This window comes from Epinephelus moara, chromosome 10, assembly GCF_006386435.1.
Source record: "Epinephelus moara isolate mb chromosome 10, YSFRI_EMoa_1.0, whole genome shotgun sequence".
In the NCBI taxonomy this organism is placed as follows: domain Eukaryota; kingdom Metazoa; phylum Chordata; class Actinopteri; order Perciformes; family Serranidae; genus Epinephelus; species Epinephelus moara.
In genome coordinates, this window is record NC_065515.1 from 54,817 (window position 1) to 72,111 (window position 17,295).

The 17,295-nt window shown below is 44.1% G+C and overlaps 1 protein-coding gene across 4 annotated transcripts in view; it reads right to left on the bottom strand.

Moving 5' to 3' along the window:
* Window positions 1-1,066: 1,066 nt before the first annotated feature.
* Window positions 1,067-17,295, bottom strand: part of suco (SUN domain containing ossification factor) — a 53,051-nt gene continuing 36,822 nt past the window's right edge. For 3 of the 4 annotated variants that reach the window (XM_050054056.1, XM_050054055.1, XM_050054053.1), the window contains 11 exons: window positions 16,688-16,779; window positions 16,252-16,317; window positions 15,171-15,254; window positions 12,689-12,773; window positions 11,024-12,412; window positions 10,778-10,865; window positions 10,560-10,664; window positions 8,360-8,514; window positions 6,997-7,088; window positions 6,110-6,165; window positions 1,067-4,384 (listed from right to left, as the gene is read on the bottom strand). In XM_050054056.1, coding sequence (XP_049910013.1) covers window positions 3,824-4,384; window positions 6,110-6,165; window positions 6,997-7,088; window positions 8,360-8,514; window positions 10,560-10,664; window positions 10,778-10,865; window positions 11,024-12,412; window positions 12,689-12,773; window positions 15,171-15,254; window positions 16,252-16,317; window positions 16,688-16,779 — 2,773 coding nt within the window. In that variant the 3' untranslated portion in view covers window positions 1,067-3,823. The remainder of the gene's footprint in view (window positions 4,385-6,109; window positions 6,166-6,996; window positions 7,089-8,359; window positions 8,515-10,559; window positions 10,665-10,777; window positions 10,866-11,023; window positions 12,413-12,688; window positions 12,774-15,170; window positions 15,255-16,251; window positions 16,318-16,687; window positions 16,780-17,295) is intronic. The other variant, XM_050054054.1, reaches the window with a different exon arrangement.

Sequence of the window (17,295 nt, forward strand, 5' to 3'; positions counted from 1 at the left end):
CTTTCCTCCCTCCTTCCTACCTCCCTCATTCTTTCCTTCTTTCCCTCCTTCCTTTCTCCCGCCCTCCTTCCTTCCCTCTGTCCCTCCTCCCACCCTCCTTCCTTCCATCCCTCCTTCTTTCCCTTCTTGCTTCTTTCCTCCTCGCTTTCTTCCTCCCCTCCTTGCTTCTTTCCTCCCTCCTTCCTACCTCCCTCATTCTTTCCTTTTTCCCTCATTCCTTTCTCCCGCCCTCCTTCCTTCCATCCTCCCTCCCTCCTTCCCTCTGTCCCTCCTCCCTTCCATCCCTCCTTTCCCTTCTTGCTTCTTTCCTCCCTCATTCTTTCCTTCTTTCCCTCATTCCTTTCTCCCGCCCTCCTTCCTTCCTTCTCTCCTTCAATCCTCCTTCCTTCCCTCTGTCCTTCCTCCCACTCTCCTTCCTTCCATCCCTCCTTCTTTCCCTTCTTGCTTCTTTCCTCCTCCCTTCCTTCCTCCTTGCTTCTTTCTGTCCTTCCTTCTTTCCCTCATTCCTTCCTCTGTCCCTCCTTCTTTCCATCCCTCCTTCTTTCCCTCATTCCTTCCTCCCTCCCTCCCTCCTTCCTTCTTTCCTTGTCCACTTAGGAAAAACTGGCCTTCACAGAGTGAGAGATAATGTCCTCGAGAGTGGACAAAAATGAATTGCTGGGTCTCAGAGGTAAACTTCTTATCTTGTTTATATCTTTTTTTTTTTTAAATTGACACTGGTCACTGAAAGTTACCAGTTGTGTCCACTGTGGCAATCTTATGTCTTATTTGTTGGTCATGGACTCTAAAAGCTATGGACTGAACATAAACATGTCTGAACATTAAGTGCTCTTTAATACTTCAAAAAAGTTTAAGTGCTGTTTTTAATCAGCCAGTTTCTCTGCTGCAAGTATCAACTTCATTTTTACTCCCATGATCAGTTTCTGAGCATCACCCTCTCATTCAGGTTGTGACTGTCGGTCACTCTGTATGGACTACGTAGGATTTAAGACTGAATAATAATTGATCAACTGTATCCACACTGCGGCTGATTTTGAAGGTACCCACAACAAAAGTCAAAGACAAACTGAAAGACAACAAAAAAAGGTTTTATTTAGAAATTCACAGTTTCTAATGGCACTACAAGTTTGTAGTAACTCACTCCTGCTCAAAAATACTGTGCAGCTCTTCAGAGTAATCACAGAGAGAAAGAGAGGGATAGAGGAAGAAAAGATAGCACTTGACATATAAGGTAGAAAAACAAAAAAAAGGCGTGAGGAGTCAAACAAAGTGCACACTGAGCTAGAATTTCTCTCCGAGGGCATTCTGCCTAGTCGCTGTGTTACGGGATAAGTAGATTCAAAGTAGTCTTTCTCATAACACAGACACACACACACGCACGAGATCAACAACAAATAAATTCTCTCATGCATTCAGGTTTACACGCACACGAACATAAGACCATAACACATTCAAAAAGGGTTAAAAAATATCACTCATGATTTGCTCGGCTTGTGGAACATACAGAATCACATTAATAGTGTTCCAAGTTTACCCATCTTTGCTGCGTTCCCTTTATTCAACAATTCATATCCTTCTCCTCAAAAACCACAAGTATCATTCAAGGTGGGGTGAACACATGAAGTCAAAGAGCAATGACAAGTGAATAAAAGACGAGAGTGTACGACGAATGAGAGTGAGGATGCACAAAGGGATCAGCTAGACCAGGGAAGCAGGCGTGTAGGCTGACAAAGCATTTCCAGCTCCTAATGGGAACATGTTAGAGTGGTTAATAAAAGCAGGCATATTAAAACTTTTCTTCACAGTCACAGAAAATCGTGCAATGGGGGTCAGAGGTGACCTCGTGGGTAAAGATAAGTGAAGAGGGCGCTGGTCAGAAGAGGTAATAATGCGTCTTTGAGAGTGAGAAGAAAAATCTCTGTCAAAATATGCACAAGTCCAACCACACAGAGCCTGTCAGAAACTGCTTCAATAAAGAAAAACATACATAATATTATCTAAAAACGAACAGCCCTCTCACATCTGCAACCCCCTACGCTGTTTAAACATTTAACTGAATGTTAACGTAGGTCAGACATGTAATCATGAACAGGGCGAGTTAAAATCTGTCGGTTAGCGACCCGACGAAGACGCTGAAACAAGCACACAGAAGACAGGACAATAATGAACACTCAGTTTAGCCCTTTCCACGACTTCCAACCACCCAGCAGCTCTGGACAAATACAAACGCAGCAGTATGACGATCCTACAAAGTTTCCTAAATCAACACTTAATTTCTTGTCGGATATATAAGCTGCTGCAGGACGTGTGACTGCTATCATACTTGTTTGATATTTCAGGCTGAGGCAGACAGAATAAGGGGCTGCTGTAAAGTCAGAGCCCAAACTGAAAAAAAAATTAGGAGGAGGAGAAAAAAAGATGTCTGTGGTTAAGCCATTCACCATCGCCGCGTGTCAGCGCGGTTAAGTGCATTTCACTGTTCTACGTAACATACTCACATGGATAAACTACTTTGACGCTGCAGGAGTGGGAGACTGGAAAGCAAAGTTATGTACGAAAAAAATCTGTAGTCATTTAAATAAATAAATAGATAAATAATAAAACTGGTCTGTCAGACTCGGCTGCAGGGTCCCAGTAGGATGTCTGTGTGTGTGTGTGTGTGACAGAAGAGTAAACATTCAGCTCCGCAACCCAATGTGCTCCTACAGTACACTGTGCCCTGAACAGGAAGCGTATGCCTCCACAATGGTTGTGAGAATAACTTCAACACACCACACCAGCAACGAGAAGAGAGGGACGTGGCTCAGTTATGGATGAAAGAAATAATAAAATAATAATAGAAAAAAACATAACTTGCCTCAAGCCTGTTTGAACCCTTTACCTTCCTCGCAGTCACGATATCCTCTGTAACAGTATGTGAGCACGCTCTCCGGGCCCAGCCTAAACTAACTGAGTAGGCACAGTTCATCGTGAACTCGTAGGATCGACAGACTGCTGCAACTGTATTCGTGACGGGAGGTTAAACTGAAAGGACTAACACACTCAGGCAGGTAAAATTATGTTCTTCATTCAGCTCTGGTGGTTGGTTTGTGACAGTATGACAGAGACAGAGACAGAGACAGAGGAAGAGGAGCAGAGAGTCTGGTGTACAATGAAAGTTGAGCACTCTGGTCCCGTACAAACACCTGCAGTCATGTTAGGATGCAAAATAAAGACAGAATGGAGGAAAAAGATGGCAACGAAAGACAGAAGGAAATAAGGATAAGAGAAGTAGTTTGTCTTGCTCTGCACACTTCTCTCACAGCAACACATTTCATCCAATAGAGCAGCCTAATACTTCTTGATGCCCCCTGTACGTGAAGGAACGTTGAGTTGAGGCCAGCGCCTCTCCTCACTGTGCTCAGAGTGGGGATCAAAGCTTACTGGTGCTCACCTGTCATGGGACAATGTGCTTATCCAGTAGAAAAAAACATCTTGAACACATTTCAATGGATTTGACTTGTATTAATGTGTCAGTCCCCACCACAGTGTCTCTCTGTCCGCATCCACAGTTCTTAGATTTTTAGCATTAAAAGGTCGAGAACAGATATAAAGGCACGTAACCGTAAACAGCTCTTTGACAGGAGTGAATGGGGACTGAATGAGTTCCACGGTGCGCCTGGGTGCTCATGGGAAATGTGGTTCTTTGGGATGCAGTTAAGACCTCATCTCCTCACAAGTCTGCTACCATATAGTGTGTGTGTGTGTGTGTGTGTGTGTGTGTGTGTGTGTGTGTGTGTGTGTGTGTGTGTGTGAATATAAAGTTGTGTAAAAGTGTGAGTATTCAGACATGTCCGGTGACTGCTGTCACCCCGATGGTCCCGACGCTGATCTCCTTGTTTCCCTTCATAAGCTGCTGCAGGCTGGGCAGAGACCCGACGCTGCCCCCTCGCATGGCGGGGAAGTGCAGCTCCGTCTGCCGCGACTTCCGCCGCTTCATCGAGCGCTTCTCCTGGCGGGACTTGGCGGGATGCTGCTGGAGGGAGAAAGGCAGGCTGTGTCCGTTGCACAGGCCAGCAGAGGGGATGGGAGAGGGAGGGGGGAGGCGGCTCGTGTAGGACTCCTCAGAGTGCGTGGACGAGCTGCAGCTGCTGGTCTCTGAGGGGAACTCCTTGTTGGAGGTGCAAGTGGGCAGTGATGACACCTCCACTGCAGAGGGAGGGGGTGGTGGTGGGAGAGAAGGAGGAGGAGGAGGAGGAGGAGGCGGGGGTGGTGGTGGTGGTGGCGCGGGGAGGCATGGGAGGAAGCCGTTGCAGTTTGGACCCCCGTTTGTGAGCGGAGCAGAGGGATCGACTGGCTTCAGGATCTCAACCTTGTCCAATGATTTTGTCTTGTAACGCTTTTTCTACAGGGAAAAAAAAAAAGAGAGAGGAGAAGCTAAAAACATTTAAAGACATTCACGACACATCTAATAATGTAAAGCCATATCAACCACTTTTTTGCCAGACACTGAGGTCACACAAATGGATCAAAGGGTGGGAAAGTTTCATAGGGAATGATGGAATCTGGGATTTGATGGAAACAAACATTAAAATTACAAATATTCACAGCCCTTTTTACACAGAGATCCTGCAATACTGCTGCAACAAAGACTGGCATAATGCTTCCCGTGTGTTATTTTAGAGAGCACAGCGGTGCTCTGGAAGCAAAAGAGGCGTGATGGGCGTGATGTGTAATACATCAGGGTCAGCATCTACTGTGACATATGTAGGCCGTGACACGCCAAGCCGACAGTCGGCTGTCAGTCAATATTGGGTCATCAGTGAGCGTCCATGGCCATCGTCACTGCGGTTTGTCCTGCACCGTTGGACAAGTCAAGAGGAAGTGAGACCAAAACGAACTTGTCACATAAGGTGAGATTGTTTTTCTTTGGCCATTGAGCTCTTTAGCAGAAATGTTTCCTGATGGTTTGTGTTATGTTCACTGGCGCACAGTGAATGTGTTTTGTTCTTGTGTTGTTGCTAACTAGCATCAAGATGGTCTCCCGGTTTCCCTTTTTGTATGACAGACGACCGCCGTCTGCTGGTGTGAAGAGTTATTTCCTCTCTGGCAGGTGCAGAACGTACTTGCTTGTTGGCTACCGGTGGAAGTCTTTGCAGGGTGTTCATGTGCAACTTTTTAGCCAAATACAGGCGACGTGAGGCGATGCAGCACGGGGCTTTCGTCGCCGCTAGTTCTCTGAAGTTTGGTGTGTCTTGGCTTTAACATATCTGTCAGGCAGTGCTTTCTAAACAATAACTAAAACTAACTAAAACTGTATGAATTAACAATTAACTTTCTCCTTCACTGCGCTTCATGCTCTGCTGCTCTGTCTGTGCCTGGAGTAGAGGAGGCAATGAGCCACAAATAAATGAATGTCTGGGAAACCCTGTAATAACACTCTTTTACTGTCCTGGTTACATGGCGAATGATCTTGTCCTCTGCTTGGAGGGTAAGGCGCAGGTCTTCGTTTTTGAATTAGGTGCTAACTGCTTTATAAATCTCCCGGTGGTGGGTTACACACCCAAACACCCGTCCCATCCTGCAGGCTCACACATTTTACACAGGCGTTGATTCAGCTCTGTTACTACCTTCGACATCGGCTTAAAAGCGGAACAACTCTGTCCCTCCGTCCTGTGTTTGTACCTTTTATACAGAATGGCGAAGCGGGATAACGGCGCAACGTTCCTGCCTTTAACAGGCTGTGTAAAAGGGGCTTATAGCTGAACCTAGTGCTGTGCTGTGATTTAAGTCCACAGTACACCACTGTTTATTCATTTCACCAGACATTTTCACCAGAGAAGAGATTTGTGATGTGTTTTAATTTTGTTGTTCATTTTCAAAGTCAGAAAATACGCCCACACGTGTCCGCAAAGAAGTGGTTAACAGGTATTTGGAGTGGGCTGAATCTTAACACCTGCTCCCTTATACCGGCTACTCCACTGAGAACAGAAATCAGTGACTGATGAAGGAAGCCATTCACTGCTCTAGTAACACTTATTGTACACACTGACTGACACTAGAAAACACACAGCACTTAAAGTAAGGCGGCCGTCACAGCCAACAGCAGCAGTCGGAACAAACACTGTACCTTTTTCTCTGGAGAAAACCTTAGAGGTTCTACAATGTACAAGTCATCTGGACCTACTGGGGAGGGGAGAGAGGGGCCAGGTTAATGATGGAATGGCAAACAGGAATACATACATGTAACAAGCATGAAGTGACCTTGCAAGTAGTTTTATTAAAGATGCAACTGCAAATATCCATTTTCTAATCATGGCTTAACGTCTACACATTAGAGTACACAAGTCATTTGACTAAAACTAAAAACAAGGTTGATCTAAAATCACAGGAAAGCGTGTTATTTTATTATTGATTACTACTTGCAAATGTCTACCATGAGCCAGCAAAGCACCATGCTCTATTATTATATCCCTTAAGCCTGCAAGTGGGCACAAGCTGGCAATGACAGCCTCTCAGCCTCAAGGGCAAACTCACACACCCACACACACATAGTTGAGGGATAATGAACAGCAGGGGGAGTTTTAGGTTTCATGAGTCAAAGACTTTATTCTTTTATTGCTTGCACCAGCCTCTCCCTGTGGACTTGTGTTGCTCGAGGCACCAGCAACACCAGGGATATCTGCAGCCACTAAGCATGGCAACATGTGTGAGAAGAAACAGCAGAGATACAGACTGAAGGAGAGCTGGAGAGAAAGAAAGAAAGAATGAGGAAAGACTTAGATAGTACTAGGATGTTGTGGACAGTTATGCAGAAAGAGCTGCAGCAGTCTGACGCAACTAGTCTGAAAAGGTTGACAGTAGCGATAACATGATCTTTGCAGTGACCTATGACTGTAGTATCAATGTTACAATGACAAAAGAAGAGAGGGAAACACAATAGATAGAAAGACAGAGAGGGCAGGTGTGAGGAGAGACTTGAGTATCATGTGTGTGTTTACAGGAGGCGGCTCTTACCTTCTGTAGAGGACAAGTGGAACGACTTGGAGCGAACAAGCGGACAGGTCACCCTGCGCTTTAGGCTCATATCGTCATAGGAGGAGAAGCATCTGTCAAGAAGAATCAGATTGACATTTGTGTTTTTTGTACATCGTCTCTACCCAGTGTCCTACAGTACAGGCAGGACAGGAATGACAGCCTTGGGCAAGCAGATAACACGTGCAGCGAGGACGTGACACAGTAAGTTCTATTTAAACAACCTCTCTAACTCCGCCAGGACACCGACGTCCTCACTCCCCCCCTCCTCTGTTAAATGGTATCTCCCAGGCGCACTACGTCGTCAAACCATGTGATGTTTGGTATTGCCGGATTCAGGAAGCTCTCGACTTTTCAAAAATAACATCGTTTTTGATTTATTTCTTATGGATTTTGCACCAGAGCAGCCTAAACACACAAAGTCCAAAATCGCGATGAGTGGTGACAAGTCATGTCATGCTGTTTTTCAACGGGAAAAGTTAAAGGATTACTCACGATCTTATGCGGACCTGTTAGCGGGGTCTTAGCTGGTTTATAAAAGGTAAGAGTCTCACTCCTACCGCTATTTTTGGCTGAGATATACCGTCTAGAAAGTGGGATCATAACTTTCACGTTTCATATGGCTTTATTTGGTGATATTTTACAGTGTTTCTGTGTCATAAACAACATCAGCTATCATAATCACACCTGATTTCAATAAGGTACAATGTCTGAAGCTGGCTGAGTGTTGTTTGATCACTGACAGTACTGTTTTGAAGCCGAGTGACCCACTCTTTTGGAGCTCCGCCTGGATCTTTTCATGGAAAAAACACTGTAGAATGGTCATACTTTGAGCAATCTTCTTCAAATTTCAAATGAGTGTTCATTGATAGTGTGCCTACAGCCCCATACTGTCATTTACCTGCTCAGATGAAGCCACAGACAGTTATTCATCCTGAAATACATTTTTTTATTTTATTTTAGGCAAAATCTTCTTTTTTTTTTACTGACTTCAGAGGCCCATTACTCTGTCTCTGTGTCACCTAGAGTGTTTTTCTTGTGTTTCACTTTCACAAGAAACTTCAGGGAGTTTTCTTTCTGGCAAGACCTCATGCATGCATGTAGTCAGAGCAGTTCAGACGCTACAGTCATTTTAATTTGGGTATGTCATTTTAGGCGTTTTTGCTACAAAATGGGGGTGGAGTATAAGAGGTTAAAAGCAGAATCATAAAACTGGGTGAAAGAGAAGAAGAGATGTCAGCTCTCAGAATAGTAGAGCAATAATATAAATAACTCAGTGAATTAAGAGCCAGCAGAAGTAAAATATCCCATTCATACACTGCAGGAGTGTGTGTGACTGACAAACCTCTTGGGGCTGGGGTAGTGGTTGCTCTTGGGAAGGACAGCAGCGCTGGTGTTGGGGGCAGGAGTGGAGCTGCGGCAGCACTGCAGGCACAGCAGGAGGCCCAGAGACAGACACAGAACCAGAGACACCACCAGGTAGCTCTGACGGTCTGATACCTGCAGAGAAAGTCAAACAATGATACGATGACAACTGTGAACAGCTGAACAAGTCTGAAAATCACTTTCTTTTAAAAAACATGACAGTTTTGTACGAACATATTAAAGTTTCTCTCTGGACATTGATTCAACCCTTAAAATTCATTTAAGTTAATCAGAATTAGATATTTCTATTTTTTTTCTATGAGAAAAATAATCTCCTCATTCCTTAAAATGTCTTTGATGTAACTGTACACCTTTGCCTCATTTAGCATGTGCTGACCTATGTTATCACCACCCTGCTGACCTTTGACTCCGCTCATCAATCACACGAACGTCTGCTTTTAAACGGTAATAGATAACATGAGCCTTTTAGTTCACTTTGTTATAAAACAGCTAATAATGTGTTGCTGTTAGATCAAACTTGCTCTGACTCTCCAACTCTGACAAGTTGAAGTGACAAGGGAAACTTAGCTTGCAAAATACAACCTCCCCTCTGATAGCCCGAGTTTCGCCGCAGCAATATGGGACCAGTTCTTTGGGTTTGTTACATAATAAACCCAGGAAGTCAAAATTCGTGTTTCTGAATCTGTCACTGTTACACTGCAGTTCCAAGGCAGAAATGCTCAGTCATGCTTACTTTGCTTATATGTCTTGTAGCATATAAAAAAACTGGTTAAAAACTTGACTTCCACTGGAGGGGGTTTTAATTCCTTTCCTTACATTAAGATGTCAAAGAACGATTTAATTATCAAATGTGTTAGCAGCAGGTTGTGTATTTAACGCTGTGTCCTAAAGTATGATCTTACTGCAAATATCTGAAAGCATTATTGCTGACGCACTTCATTCTTGACCCTGGAATCTAACTAACTAACTAAATAAATAAATATACCTCAAGATCCACTTATTATCTTTTCATGAATAAATTAACATATATTCACCCATTCAACTATCATCCAAATTAAGCTTCGAGCTGAAAGCTTGTTGTTTATATTTACCAATAACCTGAGCTACCTGCCGCAAAAAAGACTTAAATAATCTGCTTCAATGTCTCTGACTTCTTCTTCACTTATAATGGTGGATAGGTTTTTATTAGGATCTGCTACAATCTCTAATAGAATGACTGATGTGCTACTGGGACATTTTCCTTCACATTCAACAGTCTTATCCTTGGTTCTTGTCTGTTGTATAAAATCTAATGTTTTCCCAGCTGTGTCTGCTCAACACATTACTCGTGCATTTATCATTCGCACATCTATATAATTCCAATGTAATTCAATCCTGCTGGGCACAACATTCCCTCTTGTCATTGGCAGTAGATGGGGAGGATTTTTTACACTGCCAGAGAAGTTGTACTGCAACTGTGTGCTCTCAACGAAGGTCAGCAGGGCAACCTTTGATGTCAGCCACTGAACATGGAAACTTTAAAATTTTGAGGAGTCAACGGACAATTGAACTGTGTGTTGTGCATGGTCTCCAAATGTCCTAGTTATCAGCTTGCTGGAGGAGCTTTTAATATTATAATGAGTCACATATTTGTTGAGGTAGTTAGGGCATTTGATCAGGATGCCTCCCGGGCGCCTCCCACTGGAGGTGTTTTGGGCACATTGTAGGAGGCCCTGGGGCAGACCGAGAACACGCTCAAGGGATTACATATCTCATCTGGCCTGGGAAAGCCTCGGAGTCCCACAGGATGAGCTGGAAAGCGTTGCTGGGGAGAGGAATGTCTGGAGTGCTTTGCTGGGCCTGCTGCCCCTGCGACCTGGCCCCAGATAAGCGATGAAAATGGATGGATGGATGGATGAAACTTTACAAATGTACTGCGCAGCCCCACTTCCATGTGGTCTGCTCAATTTCAGTATGACATCAAACACTTTGATGTTGAGACCATTTCCAGCAGGAAACCTAACATGTGTCTGACTCTGGTAGTGTTTGGCACTGCAGAGCTTAAACTCTCAAAACTAATATAATAAACAGACATGATTTCTGAACTGTTTGCAAAATAGTGGTGTGAATCTGTAAGCACTATGTAAGCAGTAGGAAATACACCAATACAGGTACGTTACCTCTCTCTGCAGCTGGCCGACTGTAGCGGTGAGATTGAGCATCAGTTTAGTGACGTTCTCCAGCTGGCTCTGCAGCACCTGGATGGATTCTGTCTGCTTCTGGTCCTGAAAAGCACAAGGTTGTCATTTATTGGTCATTACTATCAGACAAACACACACAACTACTTTCTGTTTATGCTTCAGCTTCTCTTGCTCTTACTGCCTCCATGTAAACTGACCTGCTCCTCAGCAATGCGGGAGGTGTTCTGCAGTTTGATGATGGTCTTATTGAATGCTCTCTGCATCTCTTCCATCTGTTTACGATACCTAAGCAACACATGCAAAAATTACAACCTGTAAGGAACCCTTTTGAATTCATTATAACGGCACTGGTCATATCAATCTTATGAGCAATCAAACAACAAGAAAGATGCTTTCTAGTTATAACAATATAATTCTAGCGCTCATTGCGTCCATTGGTTTACCTCTGGCTGAGCTCCTCCAGGTATCTGCTGGACAGACTCATGTTCATCTCCAGGGCTTTGATCCTGTTGTTCAGCCTCATGAAGACACTCTCCTTCTGGCTGGAGCCGTGCACTGCTCCCCCGTTTGATAACATGCCATTCCCCATCATTGCTCCGCCATTGTAATCTCCTCCATTCTGCAGCTCTGCATAAAAGTCTGTAGCTGCCCTGTGGACGTTGCCATTCCCATTGGTGCTCAACAGGTCCTCGTCCACCGTGTCCTCCACTCGGTGGGAATCTCCAGTCTGATTGAGCGAGTCCCCCTGCTCACCGTGAGTCTGAGAAGTCTGGACATTTTGTCTCTGTGAGTCCCCACTGTCTGCGCCTGACTTCACCGAGTCTGTGTCAGTGTTCGTCAGTGGGGGAGCTGTTGGCAGTTCAGTGGGAGGGGGGATAAGGTCGTCAGGCCTTGATGCAGTGGGAAGAGGCTGAACAGGCTGCTCTTTGACAGGGGGAACCACAACGCCAGGAGAGGGAGCCTCAGAGGCGACAGGCTGCGGGGGAACGCTGACAGTAAGGGTGGGGGTGGCACTGCTGGCCTGTTGCGTCTCTGGGATAAAGACAGCTTGGAGGGGTGGAGTGGGGACAGGGTCTAGAGCTGCGTCTTTGATAGGAGGAAGCAGCTTCTCCTCATGGGTGGGGGTGGGTAATGTCAGAGAACTATGGATGTCTGAGAAACTGTGAGGGGGGATGGTGGATGTTCTACTAGGCTCTAGGAGGATGTTGAGCTCTGGAGTGTGTGTGTCAGGGGTGTCAGTGTTGGGATGTGTGGTGTGCAGTTCACCCAAGACTTTCCCCTCAATCTGGCTCTTAACAGCCACCTCGGGCTCTGGAGCTTTTTCTGTGAGGGGAGGAGCCTCCTTGACAGGTGTGGGCACAGGGGCAGGGATCAGTGGAGGTGTTTGTGTGAGGGAAGGGGTTTTTGCATCGGGGTGTGTTTGTGATTGAGTGCTCAAATGCTTCCGCCTGAGGCTGCGAAGTCTTTCCTTGGCCAGCCTGGCGGAGCACCAGCGATGAAGCAGCTCTGGCAGGGTGGCCATGCATGACAGAGACAGGGAAGAGAGGGAGGAGAAAGGACAGTAAGCCTGGCTGTCCCACTGGTTCCTGTCTGCCTCCCTCCTCGTTGCATCCTCTCTCTTCTCCTCCTCCTCCTCCTCCTCCTCCTCTCCCTCCTCCTCCATCAGTGTGACAGTAGACTGTCTGGGCTCTTCATCCTCCTCCTCCTCTACCAGAGTGACAATCTGTCTGTCCTCATGGGATTCCAGAGATGAGGGGGAGGGTGTGGAAGAGTCACTGGAGACATTTGAGTCTTTCTGGGTTTCAGGGTGCTCTGGGTCTGCCTGCTCCAGTCTGGAGGAAAGACACAGATACAAATTTAGAAGCATGTTAACAGAGCTTTTGTGCTTTTTGGAGGACTACAGAAGAAAAGTGATCCTGCTGCGACATTCAATACGTTATTCAATAGGCCTGATTCTGAATATCCAAACAAAATATGCTGTTTGCATGACCTGTGACACAGTCAGAATATTTTCATGTTCAGAATAACAGAGAATATTTGTGTGCATGTAAACGTAGTTACATAAACTTTACATTCATAATGGTTTATTGGTCTTTAATTGGCCTTACACTGCAGAGTCCTGAGGTGTTTCAGCAGGTTTAGGTGTAACTTCTGTGCTCCCCTTCTTTTCATCCTCCTCTGTTGTTATATTACCTAGAATTTGGAAAAACAAAACAATCAACAAACTCAGAACAGGACTTTGTTAACACTTGGTCCCTGTTAAAGCGTGTATAGAAACATACAGCTTGGCAGTGGCAGGTTTTAACCCCCTATCCTGTGTGGCTGTAGGAGGCCGAGAGCACAACAGAGACCCTTTTCCCTGCACAGCCTGTCTGGCAGGCCCATGTTTGGAAAAGTCAGAAATACTGCGAACCAGTCTAGTCCAGTTCGAACTGATCTCTCTCCCACACTCTCTCTTCCCTGCTTACTCTGCGGGTGTCAACAGAAATCCGAAGCAGAACTGTGGAAAGTTTCTCCTATGACAGTAAACTGAGGGATGGCTTTGTGAACTTTTTAATAAAGTGCACTACATTTTTGAGTCATTTAATTATAAACTAATTATGTAACTCTCCTCTCTGAGTGTAAGAGTGCTTTTACAAAGCAGGTCTTCCGGAGAGAATCTTGTTTTAGTTTAGAGAGAAACACAAACCTAAAAAGAAATTGTATGCGAGCTCAAACAGAATAATCTGGCTGAAATCTGTGTGTCAGGCCGAGTTTGCCCTTTAAGTCAATGCCATAGGGGAAAAGCTGATGAGCGAGTCATTTTCATGCAGTTCTGTGGGGTAGAGAGCGCAAGAAGCAGGCTTGGCGTCATAGACCCCCCTCCGTCTAATTCATCCAAGCTGGTCTGCCAAGAAGTAAAACACAGATAGCCAAAGTTCTGCTAAAATGCTGCTGGAGACCTCCTGCCAACAGCCAAATAAACATCTGGCTCTTTCGGCTGAATTACACATGAACATTCAGGGTAATGCATATGCTCGCATTTAAGCGAAGAAAATATAGTGACCCAGTTTCAGAAGCAGTTAATTTAAACAATATGTGGGGAGACAGGCATGCAGGCGGTTAGAGAAGGAGAAAGGGAGAAACAGGGGCAACTGAACAGTGCGAGTATGAGCAGAGAGCAGGAGAAGGAAAACAGTCTGGTAGTTTCATGGAATGCTATTTTTAAAAGGTCTTTGCAGAGCAAATGCAAATGACACTTTTTCCATCAACTCGTGTTTTCCAATATTCTCAAGAAAAGTATTTATGAAGTTGCAATGAATGAACGGGCCTCTTCTCTTACGTTCATAACCACTGTGTGCAGCGGTTGTTAGTCATCACTTTGATTTGTTATGTTTTGGGAAACATGTTAGCCAAAACAATGGATGATTAATACAAACACATGTCAGCACCAAACACTGTTTTTGCAGCTGCTATCTTTATATCCTGTTTGTTTGCGATGTCATCCTATACGTACATATATCACTACTGCTTGCAGTACTTTAAAAAGCTGTGTGTCCTCTTCCAATCTTTACACTGCATGACCTGTTCTTGTCTTTTTTTGTTTGTTTTTCTTTCTGTGATGTATTTTAGGGAGTCTTTTAAACTGTAGGCCCTGATTCTTTGTTTTTTTATAGCTTTGATATATTTTAGGAAGCCTTTATAGATAAAAACAAATGCCTCTTGGGTCATTCTGGCAGTCTTATACCATGTGTATTTTGTTTTTTTTTGCAATGTCCCTTTTCAAACAAATGTTTGATGTTGCCATCCGTTTCCATCAGCTTTTTTTTTTGCATTTTCTTTGCATTGATGACATGCCACCTCAGCCAAATCTAAATGTTTATACATAATGATAAGGGAGACAAACTTCATACCACCTACTGATCTGAGCAAATCAATACAGCTCTAAGGGACGCGTACATGATGGCATTTAAACTAGATGGGTGACTCATGCTCAACAGACTTTAAAAGAACTTTTTTTACGTGAGCTGATTTGCAAACGATTAATGTTAAACATGGATAAACCAGTTTTAATTCCAACTGCACTGTGACAAGGTGTGGTTGCTCAAAGAGATTGGAAGCAAATGCATTTCTATAATGTTCAGCCCTTCTGTCTCTTAAACTATAATCAAGCCTGTTACTGTGTGTCAAGCATGTCGAGAATCTACAGTCTTGTAAATGGCTTGCACAATGGCAGCCTTTTATTTTTTACAGTGTCACTCCACCCAGAGGAGACCTTTAAAATAGATTGTTTAGTTAACTCAGCATGTGGCCGTTTCCCCTACACACCACAGCTCAGGAATGCACATTATGCAGCTTTCAAAGACTATAATAAAATACCATGCACATTAATCAAAATGGTGCATGAAGCTGTTTCAAGGGCAGCATCCCACAAACACAGACCACAATATTTCTGTCACATTTTTGTCACCTCACATTAAAATGACGGGACAGGCTTTAGCTGGAGAGTCAGAAAAGTGTCCATTTACAAGAGAGAGATGTGGACGTGAAGTGTCGCAGGGTAGAAATAAAAAAGGAACAGGAAGCACTAAGTGTATAAAGGATGAGTACCTCCTGCTTCTGTTCCTCCCTCCAGCTCTGGCTTGCCGCCCAGCACATTAGCAGCAATGTTGTTTACCATGTTAAGGATGGCATCTGAAAGGAAAAGAAAACACACACAGTGCAGTTACTTTGAAATGCATGAGGTTCCTGGTAAATAAGATGACGGGCAGCGGCATGTGGCCAGACAGGGTGTGAATGAAACCACAGGCTTTGCCATTTGTTTTTCCCTTTTCCCTCACTCTCCTCTCTGGCGCTGCTATTCTGAACTGTGTCAACATTATTTCCTCGACTTTTCTGTCATGAACTTTCTTTTCCAGCTTCTCCTTCAGGCTTTCCCTTTGTCCCCATTCTCCCTTGTTCATGCATGTCCAGCTAAAGAAAAAAGTGATGTGTTCGTCTGCTGTTTTTCGTGGTTTTCTGGTCTGAGCCCTGGAGGGTTGTGTGTACAGCATTTGTGTGTGGTGGTGCACCAGTCCTCCCTCTGCTAAATCAGGAGACAGAGGGGCACCAGTGTGTTTGCGCATGTGTATGTGGTTAAAAAAAAAAGACTAGAGAAAGAAAATTTCTGCAACACAAACCCCAGTCTACAGCTCTCAGTGTGGGTTAGGATACTGAGAGAGCATTCAACTATGCCATACAGGGAATGAGTCTATATTTAATCCATAATGTTGCTTCCTTGTGTTGCCGCACTGACTGTATGGAACCTCACTGACTTGGAAAACTATTACGGTTGTTGTTTTCATTACCATACAGTATCAGATACACCAGACACATTTCAGTCAACAACAACTTTTCAGGATTTTAAGGAAGCATCAGCTGCTTGGCCTTATCACAGGATAAGTCTTGAAAATGTCCCTGCTTCTAGCCCTTTGAAACCCTGAGTGTTTTGGTGTTAATTTTTAATGTCTAAAGGATCCTTCATTCAGTTATCGAAGGATAATCCTACAAACACAAAACATAAAATGCATCTAAATATTTGTGAAGGTCACCTAATCTTCTGTTGATGTCAAACATATCGTTACAGCTTATTTTCTTTAGATTAGTCTTTGTTAATGTAGCCGTATATAGCCGCATGTTTGTCTGTACATACTTGTTGCTGAGCCAAGCAGGTTTTTGGAGGCCTTGTCCTCTGACGGCTGGTAACCAGGCGGATAATCTGAAGAAAAGGACATACTGCAGGTTATATCTGGCAAAATGTAAACTTAAATCGTCACAATAACAATACATAAAGTTCAACAATAAATACATGTGCTTTTATGGAATTTTACAATAAAACATCACAAAATGTTGCAAGATTTGTGGAGTCGATAGAGGAATCTCGGCTGCAAAAGGCAGCTGATATTAATTGTTAACTCCGACTCAAGTTACTTGGTGACTAAGTCGGAGACTAAGAATGTAATTTGACTCCCATCTCAGGGTCCTTTGTCGTCTGGGGATTTGCAGCACACGTTGTTCTGCCAGGTGATGTAGCTTAAAGCTGACAAGAAACAATTCCTATTCAAAGACACAACAGGTTACCATCTTACCATAGTCTTCATCCAAATACTCCAGTCTCTCCGATGGGTACTGGGAATCTGCTATCTCCTCATACTCCTCCACCATGCTGGTACCAAACACCCTACACAAAACAAACGCATGTACTCTGTTACACAAACAAACCTACACCTTACAGAAAAGGTGAAGGGTTGATATTCGTACACAGAAGAGGTGGCAAAATGTTTCTGTGGAAAGGCAGCTTTTAAAAACATGCTGCTCAGATTTGAACAGTTATCCTGTGTTACTTAAGTGTTTTACAGCTTTACAGGCCCTTGAAACCCCCACAGCAGCTCCTTCAGAACAAGACCCTGATGACCTCGCTGATCTGGCACAGACATGTAGGTGCAAGTGCCTTCATGTGTGCGTAAGGTAAACTGTGTGGCCAAGAGAGGGCTTGAAAATTAGAGTAAATCTTACATGTGAACAGATGAAACACACTGACTACAAACATGAAGCAATCTCAATAGCCATAATCGGGATTTCATGAGTGTGTAAGAGAGATGGAGAATAAGAAAGCGATCACAAGATCAACTAAATTTCTTAGTACGCTATTATCTGAGAGTGAAGATACAGCATATTTCCTGGAGTTGTGGTACAA